Genomic DNA, 19417 nt, shown 5'->3' with positions numbered 1-19417 from the left:
TCCAACCAGCAATGGTGGCCTTCTTCCTAGTCGCTGAAGCCCTGGGGGATGCCCTGCGGCTGTACAAGCTGGAGCTGCTCCAGGAGGAGGAATCTGCAGCAGCGGAGCGTGCAGCAATGGAGCCTGCCCCAGAGAGACAGGAGGCAGCTGCCCAGGATGGAGAGCCGATGGACTAACAGGCCGAGGAGGAGGAATCTGCAGCAGCGGAGCATGCAGCAATGGAGCGTGACCCAGAGAGACAGGAGGCAGCTGCCCAGGATGGAGAGCCGATGGACTAACAGGCCGAGGAGAAGGAGGTGCAAAGGAGGCGACAAATATATAAAACGAAAAATAGTAGCTAAGATAATCATTGGTCCTTTAGAGGATGAGAAGGGGATTTAATAATGGGAGATGAGGAAATGGCTGAGGCAGTGGAATACACAAATAACATGCCAATACTTGTTGGCAAGGAGGCTATGACAGGTGAGGACCTAGAAACAATTATTAACACTAAGAAGATAGAGCTGGGCAAGCTAATGGGGCTAAAGGTACACAAGTCTCCTGTCCCTGATGGAATGCATCCCAGGGTACTAAAAGAGGTGGCGGGCGAAATAGCAAATGTGCTTGTGGTAATTTACCACAATTCGTTGGACTCTGGGGCGGTCCCGGGAGATTGGAAAACAGCAAATGCGACTCCCCTGTTTAAAAAAAGGTGGTGCACATCCTGCACATCTGCGCCCGATACCCAGGCAGTGTGCACGGCACCTTCATCCTGACACACTCGAAGGTTCCCAACACTTTAGAGGCGCACCCGTGGGTGAGAGGTTGGCTCTTGGGCAACAGGGATTATTCGATGCGGTCATGGCTGATGACGTTTATCCGGAGATCACAGACCAATGCGGAGGTCCACTCCAGCGACACTCATGTTGTGATCAAGGGCGTGATCGAGGGGTGCATCAGCGCGCTGAAGATGTGGTTTAGGTGCCTGAACCTCTCTGGAGGGTCACTCCAGTATAGCACTGGGAGAGTCTCCCACATCTTGGTGGCCTGCTGCGTCCTCTGTGGGTGGGGCCGGTTGCCGGGGCAGTATGTGGTGGCTGACCTGGGGGCCCACTTCCAATCGCCGCACAACTTCGCCCACCCCTCCCCCGTCCCCAGCCATGCCAGCCCAGCTCATCCCTCACATCCTTCTGGCAGAGCACTGAGGTAATGTTGTAACGTTAGTGAACAGATGTTTATTGTGAACAGTGAGCATTTATCTACAGGTTTGTGCCCTAGGCCCTAATGCTATCTTGTGTGCTTCACCCGTGCCAACTTAACTGGTGTCTAACTGTCTGGCATTATGGCACTTGATGCTAAATCTAGGTGGATCCCAGACGGTACACTAGGGTTGTATACAGCCTGCTGCAATACCCGCCCTGTTATCCGAGTCTCCTTTGGTGGCGTCCTGTCATGCAAACAGGCCTGGACAGGCCCAGCCATCTCTCGGATGTCCTCGGTGGCATGGTGCCACCCTATTTTGTCGCTGCCCTTTGGATGCGCCAGGGCGTGAGTCTGCGGTGTTCTAGAACCTTCCCTGCAGGGATCACCGGGATGGGCCCCATTACCTCCTCCTCTCCCAGAGTGCCCAATGGCCCGTGGGCTCTTCCTTGGGGTGGGGATGCGGCTGATACGACCTCTGGGGGCTCCTCCGCCACCCGGCGCTCCCAGTCCTGGAGGCCCACACTCATCTCAACCAGAGTCTTACTGCTCATGGCCATGGAACACGGGGACTGGGCCATCTCACTCTGGGACTGTGTCACATCACTCAGTTACTGTGCCAGGTCCCTCTGTGACCAGCTCAGGTCAACCAGCGCCAGGCCCATGCCCTTGCTGCCCACAGCCATGACCTGTTGTGATTGGGCTGGAGTGCCGTTGCAATGTCCAGGCGGCCCTGATACATGGCTGCATGTGACAGGGCAGCCATGTCCTGGGCCTCGGCCACCACCCGCACTCTGTGCCCCAAGCCTTGGACATGCTGACCTATGGCAGATACCTTCGCCTTCAAGGCCTCCACCATGGATGCTACCCGTGCGGTATTGGCCTGGGTGGCACGCATGGTCGGCACCGCCTCCTGGCCCTGCAGGCAGTTGGACTCCTCCAACTGCATCTGCAGGCACTGGATGGTTGCTGACAACCCATCATGTAGTCCCTGGCTCTGTGTCTGCATCTCCAGCATTGATGGAACTGCCGTTTCCAGAAGCCTAAGACCCATCTGGATGGCAGCTAGTCCCTGGGGTCGAGCCGCACTCCAACAGTCAGCTCGCTTGGGGGTTCCTACTTCCACCTGATATGCCGCTACATGTGTGTGGTGGGACCGGAGAGTGCCCCAGGAGCCTCTTCACTAAAGTACCCAACTGAGGTGAGTGACTCTGGGATGGTGGAGGCAGCTGTGATGGGAAGTCAGTGTCATCCCTGGACTGCTGCTCTGGTGTCACGAGCTGGCGTTTGGGGGCTCGCGTTGCTGTCCGGTGCTGACTCATCGTTGGACGTGTCCTTGGGTGGTCGGCCAGGGTGGGGGACAACAGAAGGGCCTGCCTCACTGCCAATTGATGCTGCAAGACATGACGCATGGTTGGATCACGGGCCGGGGTGGTGATGTGGGGAGGACCCACCGACCAAGTCCATTGCCAGCGTCGGTGAGGGGCCAAAGCTCCAGCAGGCTCCCTCCAGTCCTCTCTCTCTCCCTCTGGTTGTGCTCTGCCTTCTCCTGGCAGGGTGGAAGCAGAAAATGTACAGTATTATGCAACTGGACTTGGGTAGCATAAGGGGTGGTCAGCTGGTGGCCTTTGTGAACAGGGCAACAGCCATGTATGGATGCTGGCATTTGGTGTGGGGTAGGGTGCGAGCAGGCAGCCGGTGGGTGAGGTTCGGTCACTCCCTAGGTGGGGTAGGTGTGGTTATGGGTGAGTGGGACAGGGGTTGGTGCCAGGGGCATGGTGCTGGCTACTCACCCTGGCTGCCCTGAGAAGGTTGTGTAGCTTCTTCTGGAACAGTTGGCCGGTCCTGGTGGTGGGGCCCACGGCACTCACGGCCTCTCCCACCTGCGCCCAGGCCTGGTGTGTGTCAATGGGTGGCAGCCTCCTTCCCACTCCGGCCTCTCCTCCACGGCATCCATCAGGGTCTTAAGGTCCGCATCTGCGAACCCGATGGTGCTGCTCTTTGTGCTGCCATCTTGTTAGCTGGGATGAGTGTGTGTGGGGAGTGGGGTGATTGAATGTGGCTGCAGCTTGTCAGCCTCTCGAGTGTTAATCCCGACCTCAGTGAATCTGGCAGAGTTTCTCATTGGAATTGCTCTAGTTTCACGCGGTGCCAATGCTAGCCCATTAATAGATCCTGAGTTGCTCGGGACTGGCGCTGTTTCTATGGTCACAGAACACCACCGATTCAGTCCCAGCGTCAGCACAGAGCTTCTGAAACAGAGAACCAGACCCCGATGTTTTATACTTATCATTATGGTTGATGTTGAGAAGTCATACAATCCCTACAGTGCAGAAGGAGGCCATTCAGCCCATTGAGTCTTCATTGACCCTCTGAAAGAGCACTCTACTAGGCCCACTCCCCCACCCTATCCTCCTAATCCTGGTCATTGATCATGGCCAAACCATTTAACCTCCACATTATTGCACCCTAAGGGGCAATTTAGCATAGCCAATCCACCTAACCTGCACACCTTTGGACTATGGGAGGTAACCAGAGCACCCGGAGGAAACCCGCACAGATATGAGGAGAGCATGCAAAGTCCACACAGGCAGTCGCCCAAAGCTAGAATCGAACCCGGGTCCCTGGTGCTGTGAGGCAGCAGCACTAATTACTATGTCATCAAGCTGCCCTTAAGTGCAATATTTTGTTGAAATGTTGACTTACCAAATACATCTCCCCTGGGATGCAACTCCTCTGAGTCAATGTAGTTCTCAACCTCATCTTCAGTGCCTTCGTAACCCACGTCAAATTCTTTCTCATCATGGCTCCCGATGTAAATACCATCCTCATAGTCAAATGGCTTTAGATGGCCCTGGGATGGAGGGGTGGCTACAGGTCGAGGGATGGCATTCTTTAACACTTCACTGTTTCTTCCGTTATTTCTATTTGCCAGTATTTTCTTTATGGCTTCCCTGCTTCCTCCCAGAATCACAGGTCCTTCTTCGTAAGGAATTTCTGGAACAGCTGAGTGAAAGAAACCTGTTACTTAATATATATGTACAGCATCCTCATCTCTGTTACATTCTGCGCACAAAAAAACACATTGCTTTCTTTCTATGGACACTGTTAACAAAGGCCCAATTTGGTTTCCATTAATTCCTACTATATCAAATGTTTTGTAATCATTTACTCTTTCTCTCTCTTTGTTCCTTTTCAGATCCCATGTTATTTCCCAGCTAAGAGGGAAGAATGTTGGAGAATAATCATGGAGATAGTAATAAAATAGTCCTTTTCCCACCTATTCTTTGGCCACTTGCAATTATTAGTTAAGAAAATATTAGCATGGGGGACAAAGCTATTTCATGAGCAGTCAAGGTGAATTCAGTTAGTTAACATAGATTCCGACCGGGATTCTCCAATCACATGCCGGGTCGGAGAATCGCTGAGGGGGGGGTGCGAAAATCGCACTACGCCGCTCCGGCGCCGGGCTGCTGATTCTCCAGCGACCACAGAAACGGCACCAATTGTGCCCATGGGGTCGCCGTCGTGCCGGTAGGTGGCCGTTGAAAACGCCCCCACCCGGCAATTCTCCGCACCTTGACGGGCTGAATGGACGCCGAGTTCGGCCGAGTCCCGCCAGCATGGGTTACGTATGGTCCGACCCGGCGGGACTTCAGAGTTCTGGCTGCGGGGGGCGTCCTGGTTGGGGCGCGCGGGGATCCGACTCCGAGGGGGGCCTCCACGGTGGCCAGGCTCGTGCTTGGGGCCGACCAATCGGCGGGCGGGCTAATTCCGGTGGGGGCCTATGTACCTTCGCGCCGGGCCCCTGTAGGACTCTGCCATATTGCCCGGGGGCTGGCGCGGTGACAGCAACCCATGTGCATGCGTGGACCCGCGCCGGCCGTGGCGAGCATGTGCGGACCCGCGCCGACCGTGGTGCGCATGCGCAGACCCCCGCCGGCCGTGGCGCGCCAGCTTTTAAGCGCCGCAGGAGCGGACACCACCCCAGGGGTGACTGCCTGGACCTGGAGGCCCGTTGATGCTGACGTCGCTCGCGCCAGTTTTGACGCCGGCGTCAACACTTGGTCGGGATTTCAGAGAATCCCGTCCTCTGTGTCTTTGAAAATGGCTTGGTCAGCTTGGAGAATGGACCAGTGGTGGGAGTGTGAGGGCAGACTTTTTTGACGTGAGAGGTCACGTGTCCAGGTATGTACCACCTAACTGGTAGAATGGCTGCTTCTTGGGCTCTTTCAGTGCAGCTCTGTACCGGCTCGCTACAGGGATGGACAGTCTGAATGTCGCAATGATTTAAGACTGAGATGAGAAGAATTCTCTACCACAGAAGGCTGTGGAGGCGAAGTCATTAATATAATTAAGAAGGAAATAGATGGATTTCGACGCCTCAATGCATCAATGGGTATGAGGAGAGAGTCAAAGTATGATGTTGAGATAGAGGATCAGCCATGATCATATTGAATCATGAGCAGGCTCAAGGGGCCGAATGGTCTACTCCTTCTCTTATTTTCAATGTTTCTATGTTCCTATGTCTATCTGCAAAATGTTGATACTCCTACATGCTCTCAGAGCAGGAGGCCAGTGAATGTTTGAGCAGTTCACAGGGCTCTCAAAAGATGTGCAGGCAAAAGAAAAGTGTAATAATCTAATGATATACATTCTGCCAATGATGCCAGGTGAGCACATTAAACAATGCGTGGTTGTGTTTCAGCAATTCACATCTACATGTAAATTTGGCACACTCCCTATTAAACTAATTTGTGATCAATTAATTGAGAAGACTTCAATTCCACAAATTAGGAAACATCTTCTCATGGAAATTTATCCTTGGTAAAAGACATGACCTTGGTAGTCCAAATCAAATCTGCCATGTTAGATTCCAAGAGATGACACAGAAATGCACCCTGAGCCTCAGGGTTGTAAAAAGAGTATGCCCAACCAACTCAAGTGCAAGGGTCACAAAGAGCCCTGAGAAATCTCATCAACATCTTCCCCATAATGGTCAGATACTTAAAATTTTCAAAGTATTAAAATCTTTTTTTTCTTATGAATATAGAGTATCCAATTCATTTTCTCCAATTAAGGGGAATTTAGCGTGGCCAATCCACCTAGCCTGCACATCTTTTGGTTGTGGCGACGAAACCCACGCAAATACGGGGAGAATGTAGAAACTCCACATGGACACAATATTAAAATCTTAACCTCATCGAGTCTATTCCCAATTAAACAACAAGAAAGGAAGAACATACAGCTCTCAATTCATCCTACATCCCAATGGCACAGATTAAGTTTTGCTTTCCAGAACAGATTTGGTTCCTGTTCGAACCCCTGTACACCTGTACACTTTGACTGGATGTCTTCAAATAGTTGTTTCAACTGGTTTGTTTCAGCTGCCCCTTTGTCCTCAGACAAGTCTGCACTGCTTTAAATACTATTAATCTTTTTAAACAATCCTACTGTGAGACTGAAAAAACTTACTTGTGGACTCAGTGTTAGCCAGATTAGAACGCAACTCAAAGTCTTTCTCAAAATGTCTGAATATCTTAGTTCCACCCAGCAATGACATCATCTCCCCAAGCTGAAAACAAATTAACTTACAGCATGAAATCAACTTAACTCCCCTGGGAACCCCCTAGTCAAACAATAGAGCATTAGCCCAGGCTTTCATGATGGTCAATTTCACCACTGGATCCCAAAAGATTTCTCGTCTTACAAAACAATATTATTTTTTAAAACATGACCAATGTAGTCAAATACAGTCAACCCAGATGTTTAACCCTTAAATTTCCAAACGTTGATAATCCAATATATCTAAAATCCTGCAGCTATCACAGGCACCCACTAACGGTACAACTCTGGTGGTCATCTACTGGGAAACTGGATTCGACATAATTCCAGAGTCCCAAACGTGCTTTTCCCTTTAACAGAGAGCTGACTGGTGGTGATTTGATATCAGGGTCACCATACCTCAGGCAAGGGGCAAGGTTAAAAAGGTGGGGCCTTCATGAATAACCTCAGCTGGTACAGGAATTGAACCCATGCTGTTGCCGTTGCTCCACATTACGAACCAACGGTCCAGCCAACTGAGCTAACCGGACCCCTCTGGGAAATAATACATAGTGTGTGTAACATGCCAGAAGATTAATATCCTTCAGGTTTTCAGCATCATAATTACACACCTTTCCTCTGCTTATGTGATTCAGCAGATTGAGGAAGCAATTTTCTCAGGATACTTTAAAGGATTAAAACATCTCCAAAGTGAGCAAGGTGGGGTTTTTTTTATCTGTAATGCCACTTTATACTTTGCTTAATGCCAGTTTATGCTGTGTTTAATGCAAACCACCATATTGGGAAATAAGTTAAAACATGTAGTAGAAGCAACTAATTGGACGATCATAAAAGGCTGATTGGCACTGAAATTGCCTGTCAGTGCTCATTAAGTAGGTTGTACCACATTTTGGAGGATAGCACTTCACATAACGCTGTCTCCTAACAGAGATCAGTTGATTGAGAGTAAACAAGTTGTCCTTGAGGACTTCCAGGCATATCACATTTTCCTGGACATTTGAAGAGGATTTTTGAAACATGTCAGGAGTCTTTCTGAGACACTTCATCAACATCCTATCAATACTTCTTGCAGACATTCTCTGCTAGAAAATGGAAGTGTCTGGACATCAAAGAACCTGCCTACATTTACTTGGTTTGTAGATCAAGCAGTCTAGGTGAGGTAGAACCATAGAAAAGTGCAGAAAGAGGCCATTCAACCCATTGTGTCCGTGCCGGCCAGAAAAGCAAAAATAAGCAACTAGCTGTTCAGTTTGGTCCCATTTTTTAGCACTAGGCCCATAGTCTTGCAGGTTAGAGCACTTTAGACACTGATGCAGGTAACTTTAAGAGAATTAAGCGTTTTATCCGCAAACACCAACCTCGGCATCAGAGCTCATGCAAGGCCTTCATATAAACATTGGAACAGGAGCAACTCATTCGCTCCCTTGAACCTACACCGGCTGATCTGTATCTCAACTCTATTTATCAGTCTTTGATCCATATCTCTCAATACTCTGATCTAACAAAAGTCTAAGTCTCAGTCTTGAAGATGTAGTTGACCTAGTATCCACTGATTTTGGGGTACAAGTGAGCTAGATTTTCACTACCCTTTGTGATCACAGGTGTCTCCTGATTTTGCTCCTGTTCCAATGTTTACATTAAGGCCTTGCATGCCTAGGTCGGTGGGTGCGGATAAAACGCTCAATTCTTTTAAAGTTTTGAACACAGATATAATCAATCGTTACTTTAATAAATTAGTTTGCTTAAGTTGAAGACTCGTGGTTTCTTCAGGAGCACACCATCAGACCATCTGCATCAACAGCAACTAGTAACGATACATATTACTAGACCCAGTAATATAACAAATGTGAAACCACATACGAGTCAGCACCGCCGCCCCCCCCCCCCCCCCCCCCCCCCCCCTTTGTGCATGTTGTCAGAATTCAGAAACTCAGCCCCTCCACTCCTTTGTCCCCCTCTCTTGAGTACCCAATTCCTTCCTTTTTCAAAAGTCCCAGACTTACCAGAGTCTGTGATCCGTTGCTCTCTTCATTGTTGGACTGCGTGCAGTCCTTGAAGTGCCCACTATTGAGTTCTGGCACTGCTGAGACTGTTAGAGCTGCTGGACAATCTGATTGGCTAAGGGGCCAAAATCCCACTCTCTGCCTGATTTGGCTGCCCGCAGCATGATTTCACCATTATCAATGCGAGACAGTTTTTTTTCTCTAAGTTAGTTGGTTTGCAGACAACTTTTCTGACTGGGGTGGAGGGTGAGCAATCATCACCCCCACCTCCTGTAAAATCCAGTCCCCTTAGTATTGGGCTGCAGGTGTAGGAAGGTTGGCTATATGTGACAATGGCATATGTAGAGGGAGCTTGAGAGATTGCAATTTATTCATTGATTTCTCACCATTGAGGATCTCATCGTCGGCACTGCCTTGTTCTCCTTCCAAGGTTCCTTGCAGGAAAGGTTTAACTATGAAAGAAAGATTTGTTTGTTAACTTCTTACAAGTAATTGTTTGTTGTATCTCAGTATAAGAAACAGGGCAGGACAAACTTACTAGTAAACTGATAGTATGCAAACACACTTTGTGTGTTAAGATGGTTGAAGATCTGTCCAACAGCCTGCACCACTGATGGAGCTTCAGAAGCAACCATTGTTTCATCATAAAATTGCAGCCAATGTTCCTAAAGAACTAAATAATGATTTGGCACAAAAACCTCCAGGGTTATTTTGCACGCATTCAAACTGATTTACCTCTCTGAGACATTCATAATGACATTATTTTGGTCTTAAGTGCTAATTCAACTCAGTTGTAAAATACATTTTGTTTTGCCACCTACTTTGCAAAGACAATGACCGATAATGCTCCTAATGCCTTGATTTCCCCTGCTATCACACCTATGTTTCAGGAGCAAGATCCATGCCACACAGAGTGCCTTGGATATCTTGAGAAATATAAGCAACTACCAGTCGACCAATAATTGTTCAATGGTCAGTGTTGCACTCTGTATCCAGAAGGACGGGATTTTGCTTCTGGATGATTATTATTTCTCGATACAATCACATCATTGGGTAAAATGTCACCCTGCCTGACTGAGAGTTATTAAAAATGATTAACCACATTCTCAGCTGAAACTCCCTTAAATTATGCCAGCAAGCTGTAAGATATTAATCTACCTGAATTAAGAAGTATAAGTCAAACATATTAAGCACACTAGGATCTTCGTTCATCCCCCAAAATTATTTAAACATCGAGGTTTTGCTTAATTCTTGACTGGTGCAAGTTAAAAGTCACGCAGCTGTGTCAACATCATTATTGTTGAAAGCACCTCAAGTATGAAAAGCTTTATCTAGGTTTGTTGGCATGACCCATAAAGCATCTTGCGCATTATAATCTTACAGACTCAATAGAAAATGAGCATAATTTTATTACAGAGAAAGTTGTTCAACCAAAGCTAGTTCTAATCTATAAACAGTTCACAGTTAAATCCTTGCTAACCATCACTACTGATACACATAATTAAATTCATTGGTTGGAACCCTGTGAAATGAATGCATATATTAAAAATAAGCAGTTTCTTGTAGTATATTGTTAACTCGTTTGTTGCTGATGATTTATTTATTTTTCTCATTTAGATAATATTATTAAGGGATCTGTGTAAAGATGGTGTGGGTGATAGCACATGATCTCATGTTGACACTGTGCAGCATGTGGTTTGTCCTAACTCTGACCTCAGATGTGGTTATGTCAGTCATGCCAATGTACAACCCACACTATCAGTCTTAGGGCATGATGTGGAGATGCCGGCGTTGGACTGGGGTGAGCACAGTAAGAAGTCTTACAACACCAGGTTAAAGTCCAACAGGTTTGTTTCAAACACGAGCTTTCGGAGCACGGCTCCTTCACCTGAAGAAGGAGCCGTGCTCCGAAAGCTCGTGTTTGAAACAAACCTGTTGGACTTTAACCTGGTGTTGTAAGACTTCTTACCAGTCTTAGGGCACACATTCCAGTCATGTCCGTCAGGAAAGAGATTTTGGTGAACACAAGGATCATAACTGGTTTCACAATCCCTGCTGTCATGAGATGCTCAAAATGCCGTGTTGTCTGCTATCTGCCTAAAAGGTACAAACTCACAATGACAGGATGTATACTCCAATCATAGTGCAACTTAACTCTGTTATTAAAGAATGGAGAAGAATGTGCCGGATATATGCCAAATTGAACTAGTAATAAATGGTTGTACCTGGGCCTGAGAACACTGGCAATTATAACCTGCATTTATATAAACCCTTTAACAAAGAAAACATTCAGAGTGATACAATCAAAAACGGTGATATTAGGAGGGATGATGAACAGTTGAATCCTCGTTTGAGTTTTAAGATGGGGCTTAAATAGCAAGTAAGTGGTGGAGAGGCTGGAAATTTTAGACTCTTCTAGCACCCCTGGCCCCTCCAGTAGCCCAGACCCTTCCAGTACCACAGGCCCCTCCAGTATGCCATATCCTTTCAGTACCCCAGGCCCCTCCAGTAGCCCAGACTCTTCCAGTACCCCAGACCCTTCAATTACCCCAGGCCCCTCCAGTATCCCAGACTCTTCCAGTACCACAGGCCCCTCCAGTATGCCATATCCTTTCAGTACCCCAGGCCCCTCCAGTAGCCCAGACTCTTCCAGTACCCCAGACCCTTCAATTACCCCAGGCCCCTCCAGTATCCCAGACTCTTCCAGTACCACAAACCCCTCCAGTGGCCCAAGCTCATCCAGCACCCCAACTGCTCCAGTAGCCCAAACCCTTCCAGTACCCCAGGCCCCTCCAGTATACCAGGCCCTTCAGTTACCCCAGGCCCCTCCAGTATACCAGGCCCTTCAGTTACCCCAGGCCCCTCCAGTACCCCAGGCCCCTCCAGTATACCAGGCCCTTCAGTTACCCCAGGCCCCTCCAGTAGGCCAGACCCTTCCAGTAGCCCAGACCTAGAAAGTTGAATCTGAAGCTGCACGAATTAACCATTACTAACACAGGGGCTGGTTTAGCTCACTCGGCTAAATCGCTGGCTTTTAAAGCAGACCAAGCAGGCCAGCAGCACGGTTCGATTCCCGTACCAGCCTCCCCGTACAGGTGCTGGAATGTGGTGACTAGGGGCTTTTCACAGTAACTTCATTGAAGCCTACTCGTGGCAATAAGCGATTTTCATTTTTTCAAGCACCAATGCAAGTCCTTCAAGTTTTTTTAAGTCACTTGCATTTATTGGCCAACATGCACTGACTTCTCTCATTTTGGCCACAAATCACGTATAAGAAAATATGACCCTTTTTTTAATGTTACCTTCATGTCCTCATGGATGGTTCTATGTTATTTATGAGTGTTATCTGACTTTACCTGGAACAGATATCTCCAGTTATAAAGATGGTAATTGTAGTTATTAAAAACTTTCACTTAAGGTGTCAATTTTCCAACTGCACTTTGCATTACAAGTCAGAGCCGTAACTTTGGGATAAGGATTAGCTCTAAGGGCTGGGTCGGTCAGGCTGGGATGCGAAGAGGAGCACGTACCGCGGCTGGATGAGGCGCCGCCCTCCGGGGCGGTGGTGACTCTGGACGCGCGGCAGGCCCTCCCTGTGGATCGCCCCAGCTTCAGTGCTCGTCGACCTCCTCGGCAGGCGAGTGGCCTCGGCCGGCGCCTAGAATTAGGCTATTGAGTTGGATGATCAGCCATGATTGTGATGAATGGCAGAGCAGGCTCAAAGGGCCAAAAGGCCTCCTCCTGCTCCTAACCTATGTATTACTAGGTGGGAAAATCACAGGAAGTGTAGCTGATCTGCATTCCCAGCAGCCGATGCTCCTCTGTGAGAGCGTGCATTTAGAAAAGCAACTTTGATACAATAATTGTTAAGACTTACCAGAGCAGTGAAAGCCATTGCCTCTGAATCCCTGCTTACATTTACATTTATAGGATCCTTGAGTGTTGTGGCAGTCTGCATTCGCACTACACGAGTGTGTATTTTTAACAGCACATTCATTGATATCTGTCAAACAACATAAATGTCAATGGACCTGTTTAAAGTAAGTAGTACAGTTTGTTTGGTAGGAATATTGTATAGCTGAGCCACAGAGGCTGGAATATTCCAGTATTTATTCCCAGTCTGTGCTGAGTTTGTTGATCTCAGCCAGGACGGCAGTAGGGGATCAAATGTTGTTTGCAACACTTCAAGGGTAAGAGGCAAAAAAAAGCTTTGGTTGTTGCTGTTGATCACTAACTGATATGCATGGGCATACATCATCAATAATAGGATTGGGAGTGTCTGTGGGGGTTCCCAAGAATTGCGCACGTGTGCAGCCTAACCTTAATACATAAAAATACATAGTTGTGTGAGCTAATAAAGGGCATGCATGGAATTGTATCCCAGATTGAGACAACAATTTTATAAGGCCACGAAGAAGTCCACACTGAGTAGTTCAAAGAAACTTAGTTTATTTACAATAGCTATTGTATACATCACATGGTAGTTCCCTACTGAGTCTGCCTTACCGCTCCCAAATTGATCGGCTTTATATAACCATACACCTATACATTATTTAGAGGTCCCCCACCCCCTTAACCGGGGCGCACGTTACACAGGGTAGTTACTTGTTCCCGCCCAGTAAGTCGCTTGCAGGTTACAACAAACGTCCTCTCAGGTGGTCCGGTGACGTAGTGGTCAGCACTGCTGCCTCACAGCGCTGAGGACCCGGGTTCGATCCCGGCCCTGGTTCAATGTCCGTGTGGAGTTTGCACAATCTCCCCATGTCTGCATGGATCTCACCATCACAACCCAGAAATGTGCAGGGTAGGTGGATTGGCCACACTAAATTGCCCCTTTATTGGAAATTTTAAAAAAAGCTCTTCTGGCGAGGATAAGGTGTGAGCAGGAGTTGTCAAAATCTGTTTTGTAATTGTTGTGATTTATTGTCATATAGATTTAACCTACCTATGCATGTGTATTTGCCTTCGATGTATTTCAGCTCATAACCAGCTTGGCACTTGCAGAAGTAACTGCCAAATGTGTTCACACATCTCCGCAGAGGAGGGCATAGTGGTTTGGCAGTTGTACATTCATCAATATCTAGAAGGGCAAACAGTAAAAAGGATAGATATACTTACAGTCTTTACCAGTTAGGAGCCTAATATCAAAATATGCCATTTACTGCAGATATTTAATTACATATTGGATGGTGAGGAAAATGTTGAGGAGCTTCATTTTGAATTAACTTGCTATTTAGAATTGCTTCACAGGTGAGAGTTGGTATTGGAGGTGGGAGGTGGCGATTGGACAGAGTGTAAATGGCTGTTGAGGTGCTGTCGCCTGTTCAATGTGCATTTTACTCTTACGGTCTCTTAGGAACTTTTTGAGGTAATGTTTTGCAAGAAATTTTAACGAAGGATCATGTCCTGTAATTCTGGAAAATCAGGAGTCCAATGGATTTGGGCTGCCATGCTATTTAGTTTTAATCCTCCTGGACCATTGCAGAGCCTTCAGGAATCAAAAATTCCTGGGCACTTCTGCAAGCAACCTTGGGGAAAAGAAATCATAGGGAATTCTCAAAAATGAATATGGAATGGTGAATCAGATGTTTTATCAGCCTCTCACTGTTGTCATACATTCCTGGAGATACATCCAATCACTCTTTGCAATATCAAGATTTTGTGTGCCTACCCTCTCTCAACCATCCTGTTAACATAGGAATAGGGGAACAGGAGTCAGTCATTGACTCAAGCCTGGATTACCAATCATGTAAAACTTGGCTGATATGTATCTCAATTTCATTGACAAATCTTTGATGTACTGCGTCTCACAAGCTACCTTAAAGCCATGCGATGAAATCTCCTGGAATTCAGTCAACCAGCATTGACAAACTTATTTGTCCTTGTGTCATCAGGAAATGAAAGAAAAATAAAGTGTTATTCATAGTGGGTAAAGTATCATGATATGTTTTATGTATCTATGGGCAGCAAATTAGTTATCGGAGCTGAAATGCTCTGCACTAGCTGTTGTAATGTATATAAGGGAGAGCAGCACGCCATTAATGGAAGGGAAATATGTCATGTGATCCCATCTCTGTTTCACTTTGTCCTGTGAACAGAGCACAGCTCTGATCTCTTCAAGATATTTCGCATGTATTTCTGTTACTGTTCATTCTTGGCCAACAGACTGCCTCTATTGCGAATCTTCTCATTCAGTCGATGCCCATATGTGAGTGATGAAGTTGTTGAAGAATATCAGGTCACAAAGATTCTGGTAGGATAACCTTCCTGTCTTTCAAAATGATTTCCTACAAGAAGCCTAGCTCATCCCGATGAGGCCAAAATTGTGTGACATGTTCATGGACACGCTGAATTAAATCAGGGCATCCTTCAATGATGGTTTTCAATAGTTTCTTCTATAAATTAGTTTTCTTTCTACTGGTAAACCTATTCTAATGCATGATGTTACAGAGAACACAGACCTATGCAGGTTTTTCCATCGGGTCCTAGCTGCAATCCAGGTGATGGACAAAGGCAGCGGATCTCTCTCTTCACATCTTCACAGCCGTACTGACAGTTTGCCATGGCACAGGTCCGGGAATCTAAAACCCAAATGTGTACAAACATTACCCACGTCAGTACTTAGAAAGTTGTCTTTCCCTATTTTATTGGGTGATTGAAATTTAAGCCTGTTGCTGATGCAAGTTACACAGGGATAATGAGTTTTGTACTGGGAAAAAATATATAATGTATTTCAACATTTGTATTCCTCACAATTCCCTTGTAAAAATGACAAGTGAAAAGTACATTCTCTATTTGAACTCTGTCTTTGTAGACTGAAAGGCCAAGAAGGTTGATTGGAAAAGGGTTGAACTGTGATTTGTTAGTATTAATTTTTCTTTATGGTAAAGTTAGTTTATTAATTTATCATTTATAGTGGATGGAACAAATCCTTATCAAATGCAACTATTGAGCTTAACAGTAATTAATGAATTAAATGATCAATTAAAAACTGATAAATTAATTATCGCAAATTAAAGAAGGTCTCCACGTCCAGTTATGCTAAATATCTGTCATCCTGCCATCAACAAAGATGGTGGATTCCATGTTGCCAATATTGTTGCTTCACTGGCACTGTGCATTGGAGTTCCTTGGTGCTGTGCCACAGACTGGTAAAGCATGAATTAGTACCTATGACTGCCAACCAGTGAATTCCTGACTTATGCCAGGCTGTTTGGAATTGAGGCATTTTTCCAAAAGAAGATACAGAAATTTGAGGGCAAATGAAATCACTCCTTATCACTCCATATAGCTTCTCTTGGCAGTGCCAGTGGTCTGGCAGTCGATTCCGTATTTTAAGAAACCCTAGCTCTACTGCTTGGAACCCCTTGCCCAATTCCCAGTATATTTCCGCTTCTTTTTCCATCTTCTCAAGACCTACCATTTGGACCAAATTTTCCTCTTAACTCTCGCACCATGGCTCCACAGTCATTCATTCATCTCCAGGCCACAGGACACTTTATCCATAGGGCACTATGGAATTGGGTGACATGCTGTTTTTACATCTTGCCCAATAGTAACCTCCATTGCTTTCAATTGGGTGGGAACGAACATTGCACCCAATCCTGTCAGTTTCTCAATAAGCATATAAGAATAAAATCAAAACCATATACATCTTCCATCACAGAAACTTTGAACTACATGGTCATTTGCTGAGGACTGAACCTACTATTGAGCCAAGCTCTGTAATAGGGCATCGAAAGACATCTCCCATTAGTTAGACATTCCCTTGCACCCTTTAGTGCTAAAGAAAAGTTGCACACAGTAGAGAAAAACAGGACCGGAGTGAAGAGGGCAAGTCTTAACCAATACAATTTAAGAATTGGGTAATAGGAGGAAAAGAAGGATGAATTCAATGTCAAATCACAGACAGAAAGTGAAATAAAGAGAAGGAAATAATGTTTGGATTAAGAGAGAGTGTGATTGGAAAAGAGACATATAGGAAAAACATATAGGAAAAATAAACCCTAATCTATCGGGTCCCAAAAATACCAGAAGTCTCATTGAGTGTTCTAATGTTTAAAACTATTTAGGAGCTTAACAATATAAACCTAATAGATGATCAATCCAACAGAAATATTTAATCACAACATTCCAAGGATGTTTTACTCACTAGTACACATGCCATCTGGAGTCAGCATGTAGCCATTCAGGCAGTAGCACTTATAGCTTCCATGTGTGTTCATACATCTATGTTCACAGGGCCTTGGCTTCAGTCCACATTCGTTAAAATCTGTAGCAGCCAAAAAAACATTGGCACAAAGACAAGAATAGCTGAAAGAACTGCCTTCATTTATTTGACAAGATGATTTTTGACATTATTGAGCAGCATGTGCAAAATGTTCAAACACGTTTGAATGAGGTAAAGCCATTAATGTTCAAATGTACAGGAGAGATAGAAGATTGCCCCCTTGAATTGGTAGTGGTTGCAGCACTGAGGGGGTGGGAGGTGGTGGTGGCAGTTGGGTTGAAGAATACCACTCTGAATAAAGTACATAAAGTGAGGCCTAGAACATAGCAATTCAGAGGTTTAGCAAGCAGGCTGGAGGTGAAGCTGCCAATGGCTACCTACGTAAAATCTGATTAATGGGTAGCACGCTAGCACAGTGTTGTTTCACAGCGCCAGGGACCTGGGTTTAATTTGGTTTGCGGTATTAACAATGCGGCCACCCAGAGAAATGTTAGCTGAGCCAACATTGACTTTTCAACAGGCCATTCAAATAGTATTGTCCCGAGAGAACGCAGAACGGGGAGTGCAGGAGCTACAGGGAATGGAGGTGCATGCCTTGGGGCGCAACCCCTTCCATCCAAAAGTGTCTCCCCGCACCCCTGCGGTACCTTTGGCGGGTCGGCATCCGGATCGACGCCAGTGGCCACCGGACGTTCCTCCCGAAGGGAGCCTTCTCCAGAACCAATGGATGAGGAGCCATGTCAGTATCGGACTTGTAGGCGCCGACCCCATCACGGACGCCAGTCCTGGGGGCATCAGACTGCCCAATGTTGGCTCAGCTAACATTTCTACGTTTGGCTGTAATCTACAACCATCCGGTTCTTTTCCCAAGTCCTGACGACCACCACCTGAGCTCTCCAGGGGCTATTGCTGGCCTTGATGAACCCTTCCCGCAAGAATCGTTGGTCCTTGGACCTGATAAAAGTCCTGTCCTGATGCTGTACCACCTGCTTCTGGTGGCAACTGGCTTACAGTCGCCGGTGTGATTTGCGAAGAGCGGGGGAGGGTCGACTTTTAGTGTCGCGAGGCTACATACAGTGAGTGGGGGTAGGGGCCAGCCGAATTTCAGAGTTAGGCTCTTGAGGTTACACTGGAAATCCAGTCCCAACAAGAGAGTAGCGCAGAGGTCAGGAAGTACATATAGCTTAAAATCAGCGTCGGCGCCCTGTATTGCTAGGGTTGCGGTAGTGCACCACCGGATCTGCACCGAGTGCGATCCAGAAGCGCGGGAGATGGTTTGATGTGCCGGGAAGATTGGGAGCGAGCAGCGTCTTACTATGTCTGGGTGAATAAAGCTCTCCATGCTCCCGGAGTCAAACAGGCAAGGTATTTCGTGTCACTTTACCCGGCGGTGTTTGGGTCGCGACTGTCCAGGGTGACTACGCTGAGTTGCGGGTAGCCAGCGTGGCCGGAGGTGCTGGGGTGGTCCCAGGATGGCTGCCCCCGTCGGTCGCACGTGTCAGGCAGCGTTGCAGATGGCGGCCAAGATGGCAGCCCCCTTCGGTCGCACGTGTCGGGCGGCGAGGAAGATGGCATCCAAGATGGCGGCCCCCACAAGTTGCACGTAGCAGGCCGCATGGGCGAGGATAGCCAAGATGGTGGCCCCCGTGAGTCGCACACGTTGTGCGGACTTGAAGATGGATGCCCCCACGGACAGCACAAGGCCGATGACGTGTCCGGGGGCGGAGCCGGCAGGCAAGCTGCTACACTGCGGGATCTGCGGGCCTGTGAGTCTGAGGGTCGGGCCTGCGATTTTGAGGGTTTGGACCTGGCCAGGCAAACCTGAGCAAAATGTCCTTTTTTTCCGCAATTGTTGCAGTTCAAGTTCCGGGCCGGGCAGCATTGCCTGGGGTGCTGATGCTGGCCACAAAAATGGCAGGGTAGCCCCCCCGTGTTGGGCGGGCAGCCGCGCGGCACAGGCCTGGGGTACTCTTTGGTCGGGGGTCCACGAGGGGGTCGCGTGATCTGACGGGAACGAGTTGAGGCTTTGGAACGCTATTTCTAGGGAGGAAGCTAGCTTTACTGTCTCTGTCAGGTCTAGGGCACTCTTCTCAAGTAGGCGCTGTCTCACATAGTTGGACCTGACTCCACCCACGTAGGCGCCCGGACTGCGAGGTCCATATGTTGAGTGGCAGTAACGGCCTGGTAGTTGCAACTTCGTGCAAGGATTTTGAGGTCACGTAGGTACTCCTCCAGCGATTCCCCGGGGCATTGGTGGCGAGTAGTGAGGAGACACCTCATTCATGGGTCTTACGTATAGGCGCTTCAACATTGCAAGCACGTCTGCATAGGTGGAAGCTTCCTCGAGTTGAACAGAGATTTGATGGTTCACCCGGGCGTGGAGGAGGCTCAGCTTCTGATCGTCGGAGACGGAAGGCGAGGAGGAGGCTGCGAGGTAGGC

The 19417-nt window shown here is 47.4% G+C and overlaps 1 protein-coding gene across 2 annotated transcripts in view; it reads right to left on the bottom strand.

The window, feature by feature from the left end:
- Positions 1–19417, bottom strand: part of egfl6 (EGF-like-domain, multiple 6) — a 90850-nt gene that overhangs the window by 36856 nt on the left and 34577 nt on the right. For both annotated transcript variants that reach the window (XM_038802456.1, XM_038802457.1), the window contains exons 4-9: positions 16900–17019; positions 15209–15328; positions 13693–13827; positions 12625–12750; positions 9134–9199; positions 3886–4185 (exon numbers count right to left, since the gene is read on the bottom strand). In XM_038802456.1, the coding sequence (XP_038658384.1) occupies positions 3886–4185; positions 9134–9199; positions 12625–12750; positions 13693–13827; positions 15209–15328; positions 16900–17019 (867 nt within the window). The remainder of the gene's footprint in view (positions 1–3885; positions 4186–9133; positions 9200–12624; positions 12751–13692; positions 13828–15208; positions 15329–16899; positions 17020–19417) is intronic.

This window comes from Scyliorhinus canicula, chromosome 7, assembly GCF_902713615.1.
Source record: "Scyliorhinus canicula chromosome 7, sScyCan1.1, whole genome shotgun sequence".
NCBI lineage: Eukaryota > Metazoa > Chordata > Chondrichthyes > Carcharhiniformes > Scyliorhinidae > Scyliorhinus > Scyliorhinus canicula.
Note: the sequence above shows the minus strand (reverse complement) of the source record. Positions and strands in the feature narration are given on the sequence as shown.